General features: G+C 53.2%; 1 protein-coding gene across 1 annotated transcript in view; it reads right to left on the reverse strand.

The window, feature by feature from the left end:
- Positions 1-24,376, reverse strand: part of DSCAML1 (DS cell adhesion molecule like 1) — a 52,941-nt gene that overhangs the window by 23,170 nt on the left and 5,395 nt on the right. The window contains exons 3-9 of the mRNA XM_075581060.1: positions 17,868-18,108; positions 13,017-13,163; positions 12,367-12,522; positions 10,082-10,221; positions 4,979-5,132; positions 4,655-4,772; positions 3,010-3,173 (exon numbers count right to left, since the gene is read on the reverse strand). Coding sequence (XP_075437175.1) covers positions 3,010-3,173; positions 4,655-4,772; positions 4,979-5,132; positions 10,082-10,221; positions 12,367-12,522; positions 13,017-13,163; positions 17,868-18,108 — 1,120 coding nt within the window. The remainder of the gene's footprint in view (positions 1-3,009; positions 3,174-4,654; positions 4,773-4,978; positions 5,133-10,081; positions 10,222-12,366; positions 12,523-13,016; positions 13,164-17,867; positions 18,109-24,376) is intronic.

Here is a 24,376-nt window from a genome sequence, read left to right on the forward strand (position 1 = left end):
GCCAGCACTGAGCACGCCACACACAGCCATCCCTACCACACCCCTAACACGCCAGTACTGACCACGCCACCCACCGCTGCCATGCCAGCACTGAGCACGCCACACACAGCCATCCCTACCACACCCATCCCTACAACACCACATACCCATCCCTACCACGCCAGTACTGACCACGCCACACACACCCATCCCTACCACACCCATCCCTATCACGCCAGTACTGACCACACCACACACACCCATCCCTACCACACCCATTCCTATCACGCCAGTACTGACCACGCCCCACCCATCCCTACCACACCAGTAGTGAGCATGCCACACACCCATCCCTACAACACCAGTACTGACCACGCCACACACACCCATCCCTACCACACCAGTACTGAGCATGACACACACACCCATCCCTACCATGCCAGAACTGACCACGCCACACACACACACCCACCCCTACCCCACCCATCCCTACCCCACCCCACCAGTACTGACCATGCCACACACACACCAATCACTACCACACCTGTCCCTACCCCACCAGTACTGACCACGCCACACACCCATTCCTACCGCACCAGTACTGACCATGCCACACCCATCACTACCACACTCATCCCTACCACGCCAGTACTGACCACGCCAAGCACACCCATCCCTACCACACCTATACCTACCACATCAGTACTGAACACACCACACACACCCATCCCTACCACACCAGTACTGACCATGCCACACACCAATCACTACCACACCCATCCCTACCATGACCATCCCTACCACGCCAGTACTGACCACGCCACACACACCCATCCCTACCACATCAGTACTGACCACGCCACACACACACCCCTACCACACCAGTACTGACCACGCCACACACACCCATCCCCACCACACAAGTACTGACCATGCCACACACACCCAACACTACCACACCCATCCCTACCACACCAGTACAGACCATGCCACACATATCCATCCCTACCACACCAGTACTGACCATGCCACACACACCCATCCCCACCACACCAGTACTGACCACGCCACCCACACACCCATCACTAACACACCCATTCCTACTACGCCAGGACTGACCACGCCACACACACCCATCCCTACCACACCAGTATTGACCATTCCACACACCCATCCCTACCACGCCAGTACTGACCACGCCACGCACCCATCCCTACCAAACCTATCCCTGCCACACCAGTACTGACCACGCCACACACCCATCCCTACCACACCAGTACTGACCACGCCACACACCCACCCCTACCATGCCAGTACTGAGCATCCCACACACACACATCCCTATCACACACACCCATCACTACCACGCCAATACTAACCACGCCACACACACTCATCCCCTACCACACCAGTACTGATCACGCCACACACACCCATCCCTACCACATCCATTCCTACCATGCCAGTACTGAGCATGCCACACTCACCCATCCCTACCATACCAGTACTGACCATGCCACACACCCATCCCTACCACACCAGTGTTTGTAGACAGCAGGATTAGCAATAGTGCCCAATGTCAGGCAGTAGCTGCAAAGGCAAACAAGATCATATCTTGCATTAAACAGGCAATGGATGGAAGGGAAGTAAACATAATTATGCCCCTTTATAAAGCATTAGTAAGACCACACCTTGAATATGGAGTACAATTTTGGGCGCCAATCCTTAGAAAAGACATTACGGAACTAGAGAGAGTGCAGAGAAAAGCCACCAAATTAATAAAAGGGATGGACAATCTAACTTCTGAGGAGAGGCTAGCGAAATTAAATTTATTTACATTAGAAAAGAGGTGTCCAAGAAGGGATATGATAACTATATACAAATACTGTATATTCAGGGATAATACAAGGAGCTTTCAAAAGAACTATTCATCCCACGGGCAGTACAAAGGACTCGGGCCACCCCTTTAGGTTGGAGGAAAGGAGATTTCACCAGCAACAAAGGAAAGGGTTCTTTACAGTAATGGCAGTTACAGTGTGGGATTCCTTACCCATGGAGACTGTGATGGCAGATACAATAGATTTGTTCAAAAAAAGGTTGGACATCTTTTTAGATAGGAAAGGTATACAGGGATATACCAAATAAGTAAACATGGGAGGGACGCTGATCCAGGGAGTAATCGGATTGCCAATTCTTGGAGTCGGGAAGGAATTTATTTTTCCCTTATGAGATATCATTGGATGATATGTCACAGGGGTTATTGTTTTCCTTCCTCTGGATTGATATATAGAACTGTAAGTACGGATATAGGATAAAGTATCAGTCGTCTATATTTAACAGGCAAAAGAAGGGGGAAGGGGAACACAAAATGAATGAGTCCCCTAAAGAATTCACTAACTGCACACCTACATAATGTAAAATCTAACTTTTAATAAATTTACTTAAAACATATATTACCAAACGTAGTGTACTATGTGTTTTTAAAAAATGAATTAAATATTCAATAGCGTGCAACCATGTCAATAAATGTATGATTGTACAAACCCAAATACAATATTCCTGGGTTTGACAGGACAGTGGATGCTGAAAGTCAGGGTATTAACCCCTCTATATTTAACATACAGTAGGTTGAACTTTATGGACGCCTGTCTTTTTTCAACCTCATCAACTATGTAAATATGTAACTATGTAACATGTAAGTATGTAATGATGTAACACCAGTACTGACCACGCCACACACACCCATCCCTACCACACCCATCCCTACCACACCAGTACTGACCATGCCACACATACCTGTCCCTACCACACTAGTACTGACCACACCACACACACCCATCCCTACCACACCCATCCCTACCCCACCAATACTGGCCATGCCACACATACCCATCCCTACCACACTAGTACTGACCACACCACACACACCCATCCCTACCATGCCACACACACCCATGCCTACCACACCCACCCATAACTATTACCCCCATCCCTGCTACCTCAGTAATGACCACGCACAGTGTCCCTCACCTTGCACCAGCAGGTTGACGATGATGGTATCGAAGCCCCAGGTGTTTGTGGCCGTGCAGGTGTAGTACCCAGAATCCTCTGCTTTGACGCTGCGTAGGGTGAGCGTGCCATTGGAGTGAATCAGCCGGTGCCCATCCAGTGCCAAAGGAATAGCAGAGTCCTCACTGGGTATGCAAGGAGAAACAGATTGTCAGCTCTGCAGACGAGGGATCCCGTTTTGACAAGATTTACATTATGTTTAGTATATCAGCTTCTCTTTATGTTGACATTGTTCTAACGGCCATAGCTCCCTTCTGTCTGTGTCACCCTGCGGGGGGAGGGACAGACTCATAGCTCCCTTCTGTCTGTGTCACCCTGCGGGGGGAGGGACAGACTCATAGCTCCCTTCTGTCTGTATCACTGTGTCACCCTGCGGGGGGAGGGACATTCTCATAGCTCCCTTCTGTCTGTGTCACCCTGCGGGGGGAGGGACAGACTCATAGCTCCCTTCTGTCTGTGTCACCCTGCGGGGGGAGGGACAGACTCATAGCTCCCTTCTGTCTGTGTCACCCTGCGGGGGGAGGGACAGACTCATAGCTCCCTTCTGTCTGTATCACTGTGTCACCCTGCGGGGGGAGGGACATTCTCATAGCTCCCTTCTGTCTGTGTCACCCTGCGGGGGGAGGGACAGACTCATAGCTCCCTTCTGTCTGTGTCACCCTGCGGGGGGAGGGACAGACTCATAGCTCCCTTCTGTCTGTATCACTGTGTCACCCTGCGGGGGGAGGGACATTCTCATAGCTCCCTTCTGTCTGTGTCACCCTGCGGGGGGAGGGACAGACTCATAGCTCCCTTCTGTCTGTGTCACCCTGCGGGGGGAGGGACAGACTCATAGCTCCCTTCTGTCTGTGTCACCCTGCGGGGGGAGGGACAGACTCATAGGTCCCTTCTGTCTGTGTTACTGTGTCACCCTGCGGGGGGAGGGACAGACTCATAGCTCCCTTCTGTCTGTGTCACTGTGTCACCCTGCGGAGGGAAGGACAGACTCATAGCTCCCTTCTGTCTGTGTCACTGTGTCACCCTGCGGGGGGAGGGACAAACTCATAGCTCCCTTCTGTCTGTGTCACCCTGCGGGGGGAGGGACAGACTCATAGCTCCCTTCTGTCTGTGTCACCCTGCGGGGGGAGGGACAGACTCATAGCTCCCTTCTGTCTGTGTCACCCTGCGGGGGGAGGGACAGTCTCATAGCTCCCTTCTGTCTGTGTCACTGTGTCACCCTGCGGGGGGAGGGACAAACTCATAGCTCCCTTCTGTCTGTGTCACCCTGTGGGGGGAGGGACAGACTCATAGCTCCCTTCTGTCTGTGTCACCCTGCGGGGGGAGGGACAGACTCATAGCTCCCTTCTGTCTGTGTCACCCTGCGGGGGGAGGGACAGACTCATAGCTCCCTTCTGTCTGTGTCACCCTGCGGGGGGAGGGACAGTCTCATAGCTCCCTTCTGTCTGTGTCACTGTGTCACCCTGCGGGGGGAGGGACAAACTCATAGCTCCCTTCTGTCTGTGTCACCCTGCGGGGGGAGGGACAGACTCATAGCTCCCTTCTGTCTGTGTCACTGTCACCCTGCAGTGGGAGGGACCGATTTTAGGTGGGCGTCACAGAAGTTCACCTGTCTTTTGTCCATTTAATGGCCGGAGCGGGTTCCCCCACAGAGCTGCAGGGCAGTCGCACGTCCTTCATCCAGGGGGTACTCACTGTGCCCCCAAAGGAAATGATTTTGGCCGGAGCTGTGATATACAGAAGACACATTTAATGGGTCAGAGAGTCAGTCCCACATAGCACTTGATTGTCCAGCTGACCGTAGCTCTGCGAGTTACACGCGCACACGCGCACACGCGCACACGCACACGCGCACACACGCACACACGCACACACGACAATGACGTGTCAGGTTAATAACACCTGTCTCTTATGCAGTAAGAAATAGTCCTACCTTTCCCTGCCGGCTCAATCATCACCTTCTCGCTCACGTTCCCGCGTCCCGCCGATGTCACCGCAGCCACCCACAGCATGTACTGCTGCCCCCGGAGAAGGTGCAGGATACGATAGTGAAGGAATTCCGGGCTGCTCTCGTACTCGCTGGGAGCCTGCATGGAGGGGGGGGGGGGAGAGAAAGGGATGGGGGGAGAAGGGGAGGGCAGGGGGAGAAGGGGGAGTGAGAGAGAGAAGGGGGGAGAGAAAGGGATAGGGGGGGGGGAGAAAGGGAGGACGGTGTAGAATTGAAGCAGCGGGGGAGAGAAGGGGAGTGGGAGAGAAGGGGAGGGGCGAGAAAAGGGTGGGGTGAGAGAAGGGTAGGGGGGGTGAGAAGGGTAGAGGGGGAGAGAAGGGTAGGGGGGGAAAATGTAGGGGGATGAGAGAAGGGTAGGGGTGAGAGAAGGGTGGGGGTGTTAGAAGGGTGGGGGGGGGGAGAAGGGTGGGGGGGAGAGAAGGGTGGGGGGGAGAGAAGGGTGGGTGGAGGAGAGAAGGGTGGGTGGAGGAGAGAAGGGTGGGTGGAGGAGAGAAGGGTGGGTGGGGGAGAGAAGGGTGGGGGGGGGGGAGAGAAGGGTGGGGGGGGGGGAGAGAAGGGTGGGGGGGGGAGAGAAGGGTGGGGGGGAGAGAAGGGTGGGGGGAGAGAAGGGTAGGAGGGGAGAGAAGGGTGGGGGGGGAGAGAAGGGTGGGGGGGAGAGAAGGGTGGGGGGGAGAGAAGGGTGGGGGAGAGAAGGGTGGGGGAGAGAAGGATGGGGGGGGGAGAGAAGGGTGTGGGGGAGAGAAGGGTGAGGTGGAGAGAAGGGGAGGGGTGAGAGAAGGGGAGGGGGGTGAGAAGGGTAGGGGGGTGAGAAGGGTAGGGGGTCGAGAGAAGGGTGGGGGTGAGAGAAGGGTGGGGGTGAGAGAAGGGTGGGGGGAGAGAAGGGTAGGGGGGGAGAGAAGGGTGGGGGGGGAGAGAAGGGTAGGGGGGAGAGAAGGGTGGGGGGGGAGAGAAGGGTAGGAGGGGGGAGAAGGGTGGGTGGAGAGAGAAGGGTGGGGGGGGGGAGAGAAGGGTGGGGGGGAGAGGAGGGTGGGGGAGAGAGAAGGGTGGGGGGGGGAGAGAAGGGTGGGGGGAAGAGAAGGGTGGGGGGGAGAGGAGGGTGGGGGGGAGAGGAGGGTGGGGGAGAGAGAGAAGGGTAAGGGGGAGAGAGAAGGGTAAAGGGAAGAGAGAAGGGTAAGGGGGAGAGAGAAGGGTAAGGGGGAGAGAGAAGGGTAGGTGGGGGAGAGAAGGGGAGGGGGAGAGAGAAGGGTAGGGTGGGGAGATAGAAGGGATGCGGGGGAGAGAAGGATAGGGGGAGGAGAGAAGGGTACGGGGGAGAGAAGGGTGCGGGGGAGAGAAGGGTGGGGGGAGAGAAGGGTGGGGGGGGAGAGAGTGAGAGAATTTCAATTTTTATTTTCCCTTTTTTATTTATTCATCATATATATATATATATATATATATATATATATATATATATATATATATATATATATATATATATATATATATATACACACACACATATATTTATTCATTGAAAATTCATGCCTTTCAGCACGCGGGGAACTTTTGGATGAATGAGGATCTCAGTAAAAAGTACACTGGCCTTTGAAGTGGGTGCACTCACTTTGTATCCTTGTGACCTTGGGCAAGTCACTTTACTTCCCCACGCAGAGAGATATAATAACACGCAGAGATATAATAACACGCAGAGGGATAAAATAACACGCAGAGGGATATAATAACACGCAGAGGGATATAATAACACGCAGAAAGATATAATAACACGCAGAAAGATATAATAACAAGCAGAGAGATATAATAACACGCAGAGAGATATAATAACGCGCAGAGAGATATAATAACGCGCAGAGAGATATAATAACGCGCAGAGAGATATAATAACACGCAGAGAGATATAATAACGCGCAGAGATATAATAACGCGCAGAGAGATATAATAACGCACAGATATAATAACAACACGCAGAGATATAATAACACGCAGAGATATAATAACAACACGCAGAGAGATATAATAACACGCACACAGAGATATAATAACACGCAGAGATATAACACGCAGATATAATAACACGCAGAGATATAATAACACGCAGAGATATAATAACACGCAGAGAGATATAATAACACGCAGAGATATATAATAACACGCAGAGAGATATAATAACACGCAGAGAGATATAATAACACGCAGAGCGATATAATCAAGCACGGTCACTATCTGATGACGCAAACACACACAGTCACTATCTGATCACACGCAGACACACACAGTCACTATCTGATCACACGCACACACACAGTCAGTATCTTATCACACGCACATGCACAGTCACTATTTGATCACACGCAGACACACACAGTCACTATCTGATCACACGCACACACAGTCAGTATCTGATCACACGCACACACACAGTCACTATCTGATCACGAGCACATGCACAGTCACTATTTGATAACGCGCGCACACACACATTCACTATCTGATCACGCACACACGCACAGTCACCATTTGATCACATGCACGCACACACAGTCACTATCTGATCATGCGCACACACGCACAGTCACTATCTGATCACACGCACACGCACAGTCACTATCTGATCACACGCACACGCACAGTCACTATCTGATCACGCGCGCACACACACAGTCACTATCTGATCACGCGCACACGCAGTCACTATGTGATCACACGCACACGCACAGTCACTATCTGATCACGCACACACACACAGTCACTATCTGATCACGCACACACAGACACACACAGTCACTATCTGATCACGCACACACACACACACACACACACACACAGTCACTATCTGATCACACACACACGCACAGTCACTATCTGATCACGCACACACACACACACAGTCACTATCTGATCACGCACACACACACACAGTCACTATCTGATCACGCGTACACCCACACGCACAGTCACTATCTGATCACACGCACAGTCACTATCTGATCACACGCACACACACAGTCACTATCTGATCACGCGCACACGCACAGTCACTATCTGATCACGCGCACACGCACAGTCACTATCTGATCACACGCGCACACAGTCACTACCTGATTACACACACGCACAGTCACTATCTGATCACGCGCACACACAGTCACTATCTGATCACACACACGCACACACAGTCACTATCTGATCACACACACGCACAGTCACTCTCTGATCACGTGCACACACACAGTCACTATCTGATCACACACACGCACAGTCACTATCTGATCACACACACGCACAGTCACTATCTGATCATGCGCACACACACACAGTCACTATCTGATCACACACACGCACAGTCACTATCTGATCACACACACAAACAGTCACTATCTGATCACACACACACAGTCACTATCTGATCACGCGCACACACACAGTCACTATCTGATCACGTGCACACACACAGTCACTATCTGATCACACACACGCAGAGTCACTATCTGATCACGTGCACACACACAGTCTATTTGATCACGCGCACACATACAGTCACTATCTGATCACGCGCACACACACAGTAACTATCTGATCACGCGCACACACACAGTCACTATCTGATCACGCACACACACACACAGTCACTATCTGATCACGCACACAGGCACGGTCACTATTTGATCACGTGCACACACACAGTAACTATCTGATCACGCGCACACACACAATCACTATCTGATCACGCGCACACGCACAGTCACTATCTGATCACGCGCACACACACAATCACTATCTGATCACACACACAGGCACGGTCACTCTCTGATCACGCGCACACACACAATCACTATCTGATCACGCGCACACGCACAGTCACTATCTGATCACGCGCACACACACAATCACTATCTGATCACACACACAGGCACGGTCACTCTCTGATCAGGCGCACACGCACAGTCACTATCTGATCACACACATGAAGTCACTATCTGATCACGCGCACACACACAGTCACTATCTGATCACACACACGCACAGTCACTATCTGATCACTCGCACACACACAGTCACTATCTGATCACACACGCACAGTCACTATCTGATCACGCGCACACACACAGTCACTATCTGATCACACACACGCACAGTCACTATCTGATCACGCGCACACACACAGTCACTATCTGATCACACACACGCACAGTCACTATCTGATCACGCGCACACACAGTCACTATCTGATCACACACACGCACAGTCACTATCTGATCACGCGCACACACACAGTCACTATCTGATCACACACACGCACAGTCACTATCTGATCACGCGCACACACACAGTCACTATCTGATCACACACACGCACAGTCACTATCTGATCACGCGCACACACACAGTCGCTATCTGATCACACACACGCACAGTCACTATCTGATCACGCGCACACACACAGTCACTATCTGATCACACACACGCACAGTCACTATCTGATCACACACACGCACAGTCACTATCTGATCACACACACAGTCACTATCTGATCACGCGCACACACACAGTAACTATCTGATCACGCGCACACACACACACAGTCACTACCTGATCACACAAACAGTCACTATCTGATCACGCACACACACAGGCACGGTCACTATCTGATCACGCGCACACACACAGTCACTATCTGATCACGCGCACACACACACAGTCACTATCTGATCACGCGCACACACACACAGTCACTATCTGATCACGCGCACACACATTGGACTTTATATATGGTACTATTCTGTCCCCGGTTCTGGTCAGGCTTGCTGGGCTGTCCTCACCTGTCTCCTCCTTACTCCCGGGAAGTGGGAATACGCTACACCTGTGATCAGTGACTGCTCACACAGATCTGGTAATGGTTGTGCCAGCATTAATATCTCTTAATATCCCTGGCTGTTTCCCGTTTAACCTCAGTGACCCGCTGGCCTTAATACTGTTTGCATACAGAGCAGCAGGAGTCTCCCACGATATCCTCCCCTCTCCCGGTACTTACAGGCTGCCCGGAGCCGGGGCTGGAGCAGAAGATGGTGTACTTGCGGATGATACCATTGGGCTTGGTGGGGGGCAGCCAGGAAACAACCACGCTGCTCGATGAAGACGGAACGGCTTTAATTCCGGCCGGGGGACCTGGTACTGAGAGAGAGATGGGTCAGTGTGCGAGTGTGTGTGTGTACAGAGTACATATACATTATATATATACACACACACACACACACACACACACACACACACACACACACACACACACACACACACACAGTATATACAGAGTACATATGCATAATATATACAGTATCTACATACATGTACATAATATATGAAGTAGCGGCTCAGTGAGTAAAGACACTGACTGACACTGAGATTGCTGCAGCGGAGCCTGGTTCAATTCCCGGTGTCGGCTCCTTGTGACCTCGGGCAGTCACTTTATCTCCCTGTGCCTCAGGCACCAAACACATAGATTGTAAGCTCTGCGGGCAGAGATTGTGTCTGTAACATACCTCTGTGCAGCGCTGTGTGCACTGGCAGCGCTATACAAGAACAAACCTTATTATTACTAAATGACATATACACCCTCATATATAATACTATAATACTTCGTTTTCTTGTGTCATTGTACAGAGTATTCTGCCCCACAGAGCTTACCATTTACAGTATGTTTTGGTGCTAGAGGCAAGGAAGATACTGGGCCCTACGTACTACGAAGTGCTATTCCATACTACTCCCACTAATGCTGGAAGTCGCCGCCTGGCCCATTTACTTGCATGGTCTGTAAGGGGTCTCAGGGTAACCCTCCTCCTAAGAAGGTTGGTGTATGCTGGACCCCACCCTGTGTTGCCATAGGGATCCTGACCTCACAATGGAGTATTTAGGATAGGACGATGGTTCTAGAGGTTCAGGTTCCAGGAGGACAAAAGGAGAGGAGCCTCGGGGAGAGTAGATAGGGATGTATTCAGAAAGTAATAGAAAAGACCTGGTCCCTCTTATTGTTGGAGATAGGGACCGGGCCCTTTAAGTTAGGATCCCAGAAGATGGCTAGTGGAATCCAGCAGGTCCCAGAGAGGGGAAAGTGACGCAGCTCAGAGAGAGGGTTCCCGGGTCTCGAAGGACCGGCTCTACTGGCAGATCCATACCCGTATTCAGCTCAGCCTGAATGGAAGTGGCAGTTCCCAGACAGGACAGAGGTCAAATCTTCACCTGCATAGGAGCAGCCAGGATCCCAGTAAGGGCCAGCTTAAATGGGATATAACAGAGGGGGGCAGAAAGGGAGGGGGGAGGAAGAGAGGAAAGGGGGGGGGGCAGAAAGGGGGAAGAGTTGTAGTGGGAAAGGGTAAAGGGGGGAGTGTGGTAGTGGGAGAGGGGTAAGGGGGGAGTGTGGTAGTGGGAGATGGGGGAGTGTGGTAGTGGGAGAGGGGAAACAGGGGAGTGTGGTAGTGGGAGAGGGAAAGGGGGGAGTGTGGTAGTGGGAGAGGGGAAAGGGGGGAGTGTGGTAGTGGGAGAGGGAAAGGGGGGAGTGTGGTAGTGGGAGAGGGAAAGGGGGGAGTGTGGTAGTGGAAGAGGGGAAACAGGGGAGTGTGGAAGTGGGAGAGGGGAAACGGGGGAGTGTGGTAGTGGGAGAGGGGAAACTGGGGAGTGTGGTAGTGGAAGAGGGGAAACGGGGGAGTGTGGTAGTGGGAGAGGGGAAACGGGGGAGTGTGGTAGTGGGAGAGGGGAAACTGGGGAGTGTGGTAGTGGAAGAGGGGAAACGGGGGAGTGTGGTAGTGGGAGAGGGGAAACGGGGGAGTGTGGTAGTGGGAGAGGGGAAACGAGGGAGTGTGGTAGTGGGAGAGGGGAAACGAGGGAGTGTGGTAGTGGGAGAGGAGAAACGGGGGAGTCTGGTAGTGGGAGAGGGGAAACGGGGGAGTATGGTAGTGGAAGAGGGGAAACGGGGGAGTATGGTAGTGGAAGAGGGGAAACGGGGGAGTATGGTAGTGGGAGAGGGGAAACGGGGGATTGTGGTAGTGGAAGAGGGGAAACAGGGGAGTGTGGTAGTGGGAGAGGGGAAACGGGGGAGTGTGGTAGTGGGAGAGGGGAAACGGGGGAGTGTGGTAGTGGGAGAGGGGAAACGGGGGAGTGTGGTAGTGGGAGAGGGGAAACGGGAGAGTGTGGTAGTGGGAGAGGGGAAACGGGGGAGTGTAACAATAGGATGATGTCGAGTCTCTGTCCTTAACACGAGCTGTGGAGAGGTAAAGAGGCAAGGCCTCCCACTTCAGAGGCCCGGCCTGGTCCCATGTGACTCACTGTCCTCCTTGGTCTGCAGATACAGCACGTTGCTGCGCACGCCGTCTCCCGCTTGCGTATACGCCAGAACCTGCACGCTGTAATTGGTGAATTTCTCGAGAGTTTTCAGCTCCACTCGCTCCCTCATGGTGGTAATATTCTGCATCTCGCCCCATTCTGCAGGAGAGGGACACGGGGAGGGTGTGAGAGAGGGGGGAGGGAGAAAAGGGGGGAGGGAGAAAAGGGGGGAAAGAGAGAGACAGAGGGCGGAGGGGAGAGAAGGGGAGGAAGGAGAGGGGGGAGGAGAGAGGGAGGAGGAAGAGAGGGGGAGGAAAGAGAGAGGGGGAGAGAAGGTAGGAGTGAGAGTGTGAGGAGAGAGGTGGGGTGGGAGAGAGAGAGAGAGGGAGGAGGAGAGGGGGAGGAGAGAAAGGAGGAGTGAGAGTGTGAGGAGAGAGGTGGAGGTGGGGGAGAGAGAGAGGGAGGAAAAGAGGAGGGGGAGAGAGGGAGAGGGGGGAGGGAAAGGGGAGAGGGGGGAGAGGGTGGGAGAGAGAGGGGGAGGTAGAGTGGAGGGGGGTAGAGGGTGTAAGGAGAGAGAAGGTTGAATGTGAGAGGGGAAAGCTACAGACAGAAGGAGAGATAGATAACCCGCCCTGAGCTTCCCCAGGACTCACCCCCATCTGCGTACAGTGACCAGAAGATCACCCTGTAGCCCTTCAGAACCCCATTAAGCGTGCTGCGTGGGGGCTCAGACCACGAGACGACCGCCACGTCCGATGTGATGGAGAGAGCCCTGACGTTATCGGGGGACTGGCTGGGAACTGGGGGGGAGACAAAAACACAAATTGAGCATGTGGGAGCAGGGGGAGAGTAATGTGCGGGGGTCCAGGGGGAGAGTAATGTGCGGGGGAGCAGGGGGAGAGTAATGTGCGGGGGAGCAGGGGGAGAGTAATGTGCGGGGGAGCAGGGGGAGAGTAATGTGCGGGGGAGCAGGGGGAGAGTAATGTGCGGGGGAGCAGGGGGAGAGTAATGTGCGGGGGTCCAGGGGGAGAGTAATGTGCGGGGGAGCAGGGGGAGAGTAATGTGCGGGGGAGCAGGGGGAGAGTAATGTGCGGGGGAGCAGGGGGAGAGTAATGTGCGGGGGAGCAGGGGGAGAGTAATGTGCGGGGGAGCAGGGGGAGAGTAATGTGCGGGGGAGCAGGGGGAGAGTAATGTGCGGGGGAGCAGGGGGAGAGTAATGTGCGGGGGAGCAGGGGGAGAGTAATGTGCGGGGGAGCAGGGGGAGAGTAATGTGCGGGGGAGCAGGGGGAGAGTAATGTGCGGGGGAGCAGGGGGAGAGTAATGTGCGGGGGAGCAGGGGGAGAGTAATGTGCGGGGGAGCAGGGGGAGAGTAATGTGCGGGGGAGCAGGGGGAGAGTAATGTGCGGGGGAGCAGGGGGAGAGTAATGTGCGGGGGAGCAGGGGGAGGGTAATGTGCGGGGGAGCAGGGGGAGGGTAATGTGCGGGGGAGCAGGGGGAGAGTAATGTGCGGGGGAGCAGGGGGAGAGTAATGTGCGGGGGAGCAGGGGGAGAGTAATGTGCGGGGGAGCAGGGGGAGAGTAATGTGCGGGGGAGCAGGGGGAGAGTAATGTGCGGGGGAGCAGGGGGAGAGTAATGTGCGGGGGAGCAGGGGGAGAGTAATGTGCGGGGGAGCAGGGGGAGAGTAATGTGCGGGGGAGCAGGGGGAGAGTAATGTGCGGGGGAGCAGGGGGAGAGTAATGTGCGGGGGAGCAGGGGGAGAGTAATGTGCGGGGGAGCAGGGGGAGAGTAATGTGCGGGGGAGCAGGGGAGAGTAATGTGCGGGGGAGCAGGGGGAGAGTAATGTGCGGGGGTGCAGGGGGAGAGTAATGTGCGGGGGAGCAGGGGGAGAGTAATGTGCGGGGGAGCAGGGGGAGAGTAATGTGCGGGGGTGCAGGGGGAGAGTAATGTGCGGGGGAGCAGGGGGAGAGTAATGTGCGGGGGAGCAGGGGGAGAGTAATGTGCGGGGGAGCAGGGGGAGAGTAATGTGCGGGGGAGCAGGGGGAGAGTAATGTGCAGGGGTGCAGGGGGAGAGTAATGTGCGAGGGAGCAGGGGGAGAGTAATGTGCGGGGGAGCAGGGGGAGAGTAATGTGCGGGGGTGCAGGGGGAGAGTAATGTGCGGGGGAGCAGGGGGAGAGTAATGTGCGGGGGAGCAGGGGGAGAGTAATGTGCGGGGGAGCAGGGGGAGAGTAATGTGCCGGGGAGCAGGGGGAGAGTAATGTGCGGGGGAGCAGGGGGAGAGTAATGTGCGGGGGAGCAGGGGGAGAGTAATGTGCGGGGTAGCAGGCGGAGAGTAATGTGCGGGGGAGCAGGGGGAGAGTAATGTACGGGGGTGCAGGGGGAGAGTAATGTGCCGGGGAGCAGGGGGAGAGTAATGTGCGGGGGTGCAGGGGGAGAGTAATGTGCGGGGGAGCAGGGGGAGAGTAATGTGCGGGGGAGCAGGGGGAGAGTAATGTGCGGGGGAGCAGGGGGAGAGTAATGTGCGGGGGAGCAGGGGGAGAGTAATGTGCGGGGGTGCAGGGGGAGAGTAATGTGCGGGGGAGCAGGGGGAGAGTAATGTGCGGGGGAGCAGGGGGAGAGTAATGTGCGGGGGAGCAGGGGGAGAGTAATGTGCGGGGGAGCAGGGGGAGAGTAATGTGCGAGGGAGCAGGGGGTGAGTAATGTGCGGGGGAGCAGGGGGAGAGTAATGTGCGGGGGAGCAGGGGGAGAGTAATGTGCGGGGGAGCAGGGGGAGAGTAATGTGCGGGGGAGCAGGGGGAGAGTAATGTGCGGGGGAGCAGGGGGAGAGTAATGTGCGGGGGAGCAGGGGGAGAGTAATGTGCGGGGGTGCAGGGGGAGAGTAATGTGCGGGGGAGCAGGGGGAGAGTAATGTGCGGGGGAGCAGGGGGAGAGTAATGTGCGGGGGAGCAGGGGGAGAGTAATGTGCGGGGGAGCAGGGGGAGAGTAATGTGCGGGGGAGCATGGGGAGAGTAATGTGCGGGGGAGCAGGGGGAGAGTAATGTGCGGGGGAGCAGGGGGAGAGTAATGTGCGGGGGAGCAGGGGGAGAGTAATGTGCGAGGGAGCAGGGGGTGAGTAATGTGCGGGGGAGCAGGGGGAGAGTAATGTGCGGGGGAGCAGGGGGAGAGTAATGTGCGGGGGAGCAGGGGGAGAGTAATGTGCGGGGAAGCAGGGGGAGAGTAATGTAGCGCCGCTCCGTACACACACACTGCTCCGCATAGGCACACGCTGCTCCGCACAGGCACGTCGCTGCTCCGGACAGGCACACGCTGCTCCGCACAGACACGTCGCTGCTCCGGACAGGCACACGCTGCTCCGCACAGACACGTTGCTGCTCCGCACAGGCACGCTCCGCATAGGCACATGCTGCTCCGCACAGGCACATGCTGCTCCGCACAAACACACGCCGCTCCGCACAAACACGTCGCTGCTCCGCACAGGCACACGCTGCTCTGCACAGACACATCGCTGCTCCACACAGGCACGTCGCTGCTTCGCACAGGAACGCTGCTGCTCTGCACAGGCACACACTGCTCCGCACAGGCACACGCTGCTCCGCACAGGCACACGCTGCTCCGCACAGGTACGTCGCTGCTCTGCATAGGCACACGCTGATCCGCACAGACACGTCGCTGCTCCACACAGGCACACTGCTCCGCACAGACACGTCGCTGCTCCACACAGGCACACTGCTCCGCACAGACACGTCGGTGCTCCGCACAGGCACACGCTGCTCCGCACAGGCACACGCCGCTCTGCACAGCACAGGCCGCTCCACACAGGCACACGCTGCTCCGCACAGACACATCGCGGCTCCGCACAGGCACGTCGCTGCTCCGGACAGGCACACGCTGCTCCGCACAGGAACATCGCTGCTCCGCACAGGCACGTCGCTGCTCTGCATAGGCACACGCTGCTCCGCACAGACACGTCGCTGCTCCACACAGGCACACTGCTCTGCACAGACACGTCGGTGCTCCGCACAGGCACACGCCGCTCCGCACAGGCACACGCCGCTCTGCACAGGCCGCTCCGCACAGGCACACGCTGCTCCTCACAGACACGTCGCTGCTCTGCACAGGCACGCCGCTCTGCACAGGCACGTCGCTGCTCCGCACAGACATGTCGCTCCGCACAGGCACATGTCGCTCCGCACAGACACGTCGCTGCTCCGCAATGGCACACGCCGCTCTGCACAGGCACACGCCGCTCCGCACAGGCACATGCCGCTCCGCACAGGCACACTGCTCCGCACAGGCACACGCTGCTCCGCACCGGCACACACTGCTCCACACAGACATGTTGCTGCTCCGCACAGACACGTCGCTTCTCCGCACAGACACGTCGCTGCTCCGCACAGGAACGTCGCTGCTCCGCACAGGAACATCGCTGCTCCGACAGACACGTCGCTGCTCCGCACAGACACGTCGCTGCTCCACACAGACACCTCGCTGCTCCGCACAGGCACGTCGCTGCTCCGCACAGGCACGTCGCTGCTCCGCACAGGCACATGTCGCTCCGCACAGACACGTCGCTGCTCCGCACAGGCATATGCCGCTCTGTACAGGCACACTGCTCCGCACAGACACTGCTCTGCACAGGCACACGCCGCTCCGCACAGGCACACGCTGCTCCGCACAGACTGCTCTGCACAGGCACACGCCGCTCCGCACAGGCACAGTGACACACAGAGGCACACAGACCCGGTGACACACAGACACGGCGACACACAGACACAGTGACACACAGAGGCACACAGACACAGTGACACACAGAGGCACACAGACACAGTGACACACAGAGGCACACAGACACAGTGACACACAGAGGCACACAGACACAGTGACACACAGAGGCACACAGACACAGTGACACACAGAGGCACACAGACACAGTGACACACAGAGGCACACAGAGGCACACAGACACAGTGACACACAGAGGCACACAGACACAGTGACACACAGAGGCACACAGACACAGTGACACACAGAGGCACACAGACACAGTGACACACAGAGGCACACAGACACAGTGACACACAGAGGCACACAGACACACAGAGGCACAAAGACACAGTGACACACAGAGGCACACAGACACACAGAGGCACACAGACACAGTGACACACAGAGGCACACAGACACAGTGACACACAGAGGCACACAGACACAGTGACACACAGAGGCACACAGACACAGTGACACACAGAGGCACACAGACACAGTGACACACAGAGGCACACAGACACAGTGACACACAGAGGCACACAGACACACAGAGGCACACAGACACAGTGACACACAGAGGCACACAGACACAGTGACACACAGAGGCACACAGACATAAAGTGACACACAGACACAGTGACACACAGAGGCACACAAACACAGTGACACACAGAGGCACACAGACACGGTGACACACAGACACAAAGTGACACACAGACACAGTGACACACAGACGTACCATCCTCCAGCGTGGTGGCGTTGATCTCGGTAGAAGACGGGCCGGTACCCGCTCTATTAAACGCCTGAACCACCACCCCGTACTGAGCAAACTTCTTCATATTGTCCAGCGTGTAAACCTCACTGTCGCCCGTCGCCTTCATCTCCACAATGCTGTACTGACCGTTACTGCCCGGACCGTTCTCACGGTACCCAATCTGGTACCCGCGGATCACCCCGTTCTGCAACTCCTTCTTGGGGGCCTGAGGGAAACATATATATATCCCATATACACACAGTACTGTCATATACAGCCCACATTATACAGTATATATACCACACATCCTTACATACAGTTATACAGATCCACACGTGTGTGTGTGTGTATAATATATAAACATACACACACACATACTGTTATATAGATACACACAGACCCACACCTGTACATATACTGTTATGTAGATACACACAGACCCACACCTGTGTATATATACTGTTATATAGATACACACAGACCCACACCTGTATATACAGTTGTGTGAAAAAGAAAGTACACCCTCTTTGAATTCTATGGTTTTACATATCAGACTCTACAGGCCTCAGTTAGCATGTTAAATGTTAAAGTTCATGACATTACAATTAAAAAAAAGACTGAACAAGTATGGTTTGTTTGGAAGGGTTGCCAGGAGAAAGCCTCTTCTCTCTAAAAAGAACATGGCAGCACGGCTTAGGTTTGCAAAGTTGCATCTGAACAAACCACAAGACTTCTGGAACAATGTCCTTTGGACAGAAAAGACCAAAGTGGAGATGTTTGACCATAATGCACAGCGCCATGTTTGGCGAAAACCAAACACAGCATATCAGCACAAACACCTCATACCAACTGTCAAGCACGATGGTGGAGGGGTGATTATTTGGGCTTGTTTTGCAGCCACAGGGCCTGGGAATCTTGCAGTCATTGAGTCAACCATGAACTTCTCTGTATACCAAAGTATTCTAAAGTCAAATGTGAGGCCATCTGTCCGACAGCTAAAGCTTGGCCGAAATTGGGTCATGCAACAGGACAATGATCCCAAGCACACCAGCAAATCTACAACAGAATGGCTGAAAAAGGAAAGAATCAAGGTGTTGCAATGGCCCAGTCAAAATCCAGACCTCAACCCGATTGAAATGCTGTGGCGGGACCTTAATAGAGCTGTGCATAAACAAATGTCCACAAACCTCAATGAACTGAAGCAACGTTGTAAAGAAGAGTGGGCCAAAATTCCTCCACAATGATGTGAGAGACTGATAGTCATACAGAAAACAATTACTTCAAGTTATTGCTGCTAAAGGTGGTTCTACAAGCTATTGAATCATAAGGTATACTTAGTTTTTCACACATGGCATCTCCATTTTTACTTTATTTTTGTTAAATAAATCATGACACGGTGTAATATGTCATGTGTTGTTGTTCATCTGAGGTTGTATTTACCTAATTTTAAGACCCGCTAAGGAACAGATGATTGTTATTATGTCCTGATATGTAAAACCATAGAATTCAAAGAGTGTGTACTTTCTTTTTCACACAACTATATATATACTGTTATATAGATACACACAAACCCACACATGTATATATACTGTTATATAGATACACGGACCCACACATGTATATATACTGTTATATAGATACACAGACCCACACCTGTATATATATATACTGTTATATAGATACACACAGACCCACGTATGTATATATATACTGTTATATTATAGACATACAGGCACACACGTGTGTATATATACTGTTATATACTGTAGACACACACAGACCCACACCTCTATATATATATATATATATCCTGTTATATAGATACATACAGACCCACACATGTATATATATACTGTTATATAGATACATACAGACCCACACATGTGTATATATATAAGTGCTGTATGCTGGGTGATAATGGGGAAAGGTGGGGTTGCAGACCTGCCTAAGACATGCAGATGAGCATACAGCTATATTTGCATATTTGCTTTCCTGTGGAGGGTTTTTGTCACTTTTTTTTTACTCACCATGACTTAACTCAGTATTATGGTTTAGCCTATCCCATAGCCTCTCTTGCATTCCCAGTAAAATCAACCCCACACTGATGAGACCCATCAAGGTCAAAACAGCTGTCTGTGGGTGGTTTTCTGGGTATGCACCTTAACCCTGGCTGTGCTCAAAGCTGTGACCATGCAGCAAGCTTAAGCCTATAGGGAACCATGTTAAAAATGGTTATTGAGGCAAAAAGTGACACTGTGTGCTCATTTGCATGTAATTTCCCAGAATCCCTTGCTGCAGTGGAAGTGCTGTATGCTGGGTGATAATGGAGAAAGGTGGGGTTGCAGACCTGCCTAAGACATGCAGATGAGCATACAGTTATATTTGCATATATATATATATATATATATATATATATATATATATATTATATATATATATATATATATATATATATATATATATATATATATATATATATATATATACTGTTATATAGATACACACAGACCCACACGTGTATATATACTGTTATAAAGATACACACGGACGTACCACCTGTATATATACTGTTATATAGATACACACAGACCCACACCTGTATATATACTGTTATATACATACACACAGACCCACACCTGTATATATACTGTTATATAGATACACACAGACCCACACACGTATATACAGGCATACCCGCATTAACGTACGCAATGGGACCGGAGCTTGTATGTAAAGTGAAAAAGTACTTAAAGTGAAGCACCACCTTTTTTCCACTTATCGATGCATGTACTGTACTGCAATCGTCATATATGTGCATAACTGATTTAAATAACGCATTTGTAACAGGCTCTATAGTCTCCCCGCTTGCGCACAGCTTCGGTACAGGTAGGGAGCCGGTATTGCTGTTCAGGACATGCTGACAGGTGCATGCGCGAGCTGCCGTTTGCCTATTGGGCGATATGTCCTTACTCGCGAGTGTACTTAAAGTGAGTGTCCTTAAACCGGGGTATGCCTGTATACTGTTAAATACAGTAGATACATACAGACCCACACCTGTATGTGTATGTGTATATATATATATATATATATATATATATATATATACTGTTATATAGATACACACAGACCCACACATGTATATATACTGTTATATAGCTACACACATACCCACACCTGTATATATACTGTTATATACATACACACAGACCCACACATGTATATATACTGTTATATAGATACACACAGACCCCCACCTGTATATATACTGTTATATAGATACACACAGACCCACACCTGTATATATACTGTTATATAGATACACACAGACCCACACCTGTATATATACTGTTATACAGATACACACAGACCCACACCTGTATATATACTGTTATATAGATACACACAGACCCACACCTGTATATATACTGTTATATACATACACACAGACCCACACACATATATATACTGTTACATAGATACATACAGACCCACACCTGTATATATACTGTTATATACTTACACACAGACCCACACCTGTATATATACTGTTATATACATACACACAGACCCACACATGTATATGTAGCCATGTGTTAAAAATTGTATACAGTTCTCTCTCATGCTGGCAGTAAACCTGGTAAGTGTACAGGATTGCCAGCATCAATCATGGAGGTTTGCCCTCACACCCTGGTGAGGTGTCATATGTACATGAGGGGAGTGGTAGCAGACCTTGTGTCCATTGTTAGTGACACAGGAGGTGGAGCCATTTCCTTGGTATGTAAGACACAGCACTGCCCAAAAGTTAGTGTTCAGCATGTATGCAAGTCTATGGTCAAGGTCAAGGGGATAATCTCAAGTGATTCTGCAGCAAATAGCCTGACCTGCAGCAGTAAGGCTGGCAGGGCCTACACTGTGTCCAGGGACCTGGCACAGGTGGTGATCTCCCTGAGGGAAGAGGTGATCCAACTCCATTGGGAGGGCAGATAGATCTTCTGAAAGGAGAGCACAGAAGATGATGAGCGGCTAAGCTGTCTGCTGCGAGGGGCAGTCTGCCAATACCATCATCAATAAAGATGCCCTTGTTCACAAGAACCCCACTGTGTGAGTGTGAAGTTACTCCACAGCGGAAAGCACCACCAAGAAGGAGTTCCTCATCAGAACCATCTCCTTGCGGACGCAGAGATCCTGATGAGGTGGAGGCGCTGCACTGTATGTAGGTAGGACTCACGCACACTACCTCAGCTGCCTGTCTGGGTTGACATTCCCCACACACCATCATGCGGGAGACTCAGGAGTCCTGTTGCCAACAGGTGCACCACCAGACACGACCATGTAATGGGGACTGGGGAGACCACAGGGGCCAATGTGAGATTGGGTGGGTCAGTCAGGTCAGAAAGTCCGTTACATTTGGAGGCGCTGCTGAGATACCTGTCAACAGGACAGGCTTTTGCTAGGCACACTGGGAAACAGGAGAGTGTATGCTGCAAGTCAGTGCTGTGTTGGGACGGAACCTAGGGGTAGTCAGGGGAGCTGATGGAGTTGTCAGACCGCAGGGACGACCTGGGAGCCTGGAAGGAGTTAGTGGGTCTGGAGAGAGGCTATAGCTGTTCTAGTCACCTTGAGGTAGTGCTAGTTGGTAGGATACCTTAAGGGATAGCCTGTTAACAGAGGTCAGGAATCCTGGAGAGGGTCTGCGCTAGACTGACCAACAGTAGGTAGACGCCCCAGTACTGCCAGAGTACTCTAGCCCAGAGTAGCCAGAGTACTCTAGCCCATTCCAGACCACTTACCGCTGAGAGCACAGACTGGAGAGAGAGGAGAGACACAGCATACACAGAGATAGTGCGCCTAGCCTGAGGTAGTGCAACACGAGTCAGACCTACATTAGGTACACAAGGTGGTGCATCGGGCAATCTTTATTGTATCGGTATGGCAGCTGCCCCGCAGAGAGGAGCTCCATGTACAATAACCGCAAAAACAGCAACCAAATGGCGACCGCAAGAATGGAGGATCCGCGCGGCGCAGAAGGTCCAAGATGGCGGACGGAGGCAGATGGAGGGAGCGCACGTGGTGTGCTTTCCACGGAAGAGCAAGCTACTGAAGTAACTTTGGCTAGCCTGCTGTGGAGTGGCGCGAAAGCGGTGGCCGCACCGTTTTGGTCCTGCCTAGGACCGTGGGGTGATACCGTGGAGGACAGTGAGGAGGACATTGTAGTGGTGTGTGGTGAAAGTGGAGGATCTGCTTGCCAGACGGCGAGCAATGCACAACGAGCTACCTCAGTTGCTAAAGTGATTGGCAATGTAAACCAAAATGGCGGTTCCTGCTTCCCTGGGAGACCGCGTGGGCCGATTGCAGAAAATGCTGCAAATGCAAAAGTTGCAGAGAGTTGGCCGGGAGTGGCGCCAAAAGGAAAACCCCACCCTGCTGGGAGGTATGACGCGAAAGCTGCGGCCGCGCCCTCATGGACAGTAACAAGCTCAGCCCCAGTGCTGGGACACCCTGTGAACTTGTGGGACCCTCCCCTAATCTCAACCAGGGGGAGTGGTTTCCAGATTTGTCAAATGAGGATGGAGCTAGCGGAGGAGTTAACAAACCAGCCCCTGCCCTTCAGTTGCGAGGAACTGATCTACTGGGAAGACCACTGCAAAAAAGTGTCTCCCGTGAGCAACATGGCCTGCAAAAGCGAGGAAGAACTGGACATTTCTGCCCATCCCTACTCGGCCCCAGGAGGCTTCCTGGTGCTCAGAGCGGTAGGGAAGGAGACGGTCAAATGTTTATGCATGCAGTGTCGGCTGCCGGGTGGTTCCGTCAGTACCACATCCAGGTGCCCGCAATGTGGCATTCAGTATTTATGGGCTGTGCAACCATTTGTGCCCGGCCAGACCATGGAGGCGGGGGCGGACACAGCCATGCTAACGGCTGAAGCCCCGGGTGCTGCCTGGAGAGAACCCGTGGATCCCAGAGCATAGGGATCGCTCCTCATGATCAAGACGGAGCCGGAGGAGAAAGGGGCCTTTAAAAGAGGTGGAAGCCGAGAGCCTCACCAGCGGTCCCCGACGGGAGTGCCACTCCATGGGTCGGAGCTCGATACCTCGGATGAGGAGCAAGTGACCCCGACCCCGGTGGTGATGCACCAACCGGCGGACCACTATGGCGGTGCTGTGAAAGAACCGGCACTTACCTGTGTCACGGCGGAGCGGAGCCTGGTGTCACCGGTGCAGATGCAACCCAAGAGGCGGAGTCCCACAGCCGTGGTGACTGGAGGAGCTGACGGCGGAGAAGGAACCATCCCGAGCCGACGGAGCGGTAAGCGACACCCTTGCCCTCCTCAGGCGCCGGTGGTGGCAACGGCGGAGAGAGGCCTAGTCCGGGCCCGAGCGGAACGGAGAGTAGAACCATCACTTCCAGCGGCGAATGTCGTTCTGGACGAAGAGGTTCCGGTTGGGAACCCAACACAAGATGGCGGCGGCGAGTCCCGTGAGATCCAGGACATC

This window comes from Ascaphus truei, unplaced genomic scaffold (assembly GCF_040206685.1).
Source record: "Ascaphus truei isolate aAscTru1 unplaced genomic scaffold, aAscTru1.hap1 HAP1_SCAFFOLD_1028, whole genome shotgun sequence".
NCBI classification, from domain to species: domain Eukaryota; kingdom Metazoa; phylum Chordata; class Amphibia; order Anura; family Ascaphidae; genus Ascaphus; species Ascaphus truei.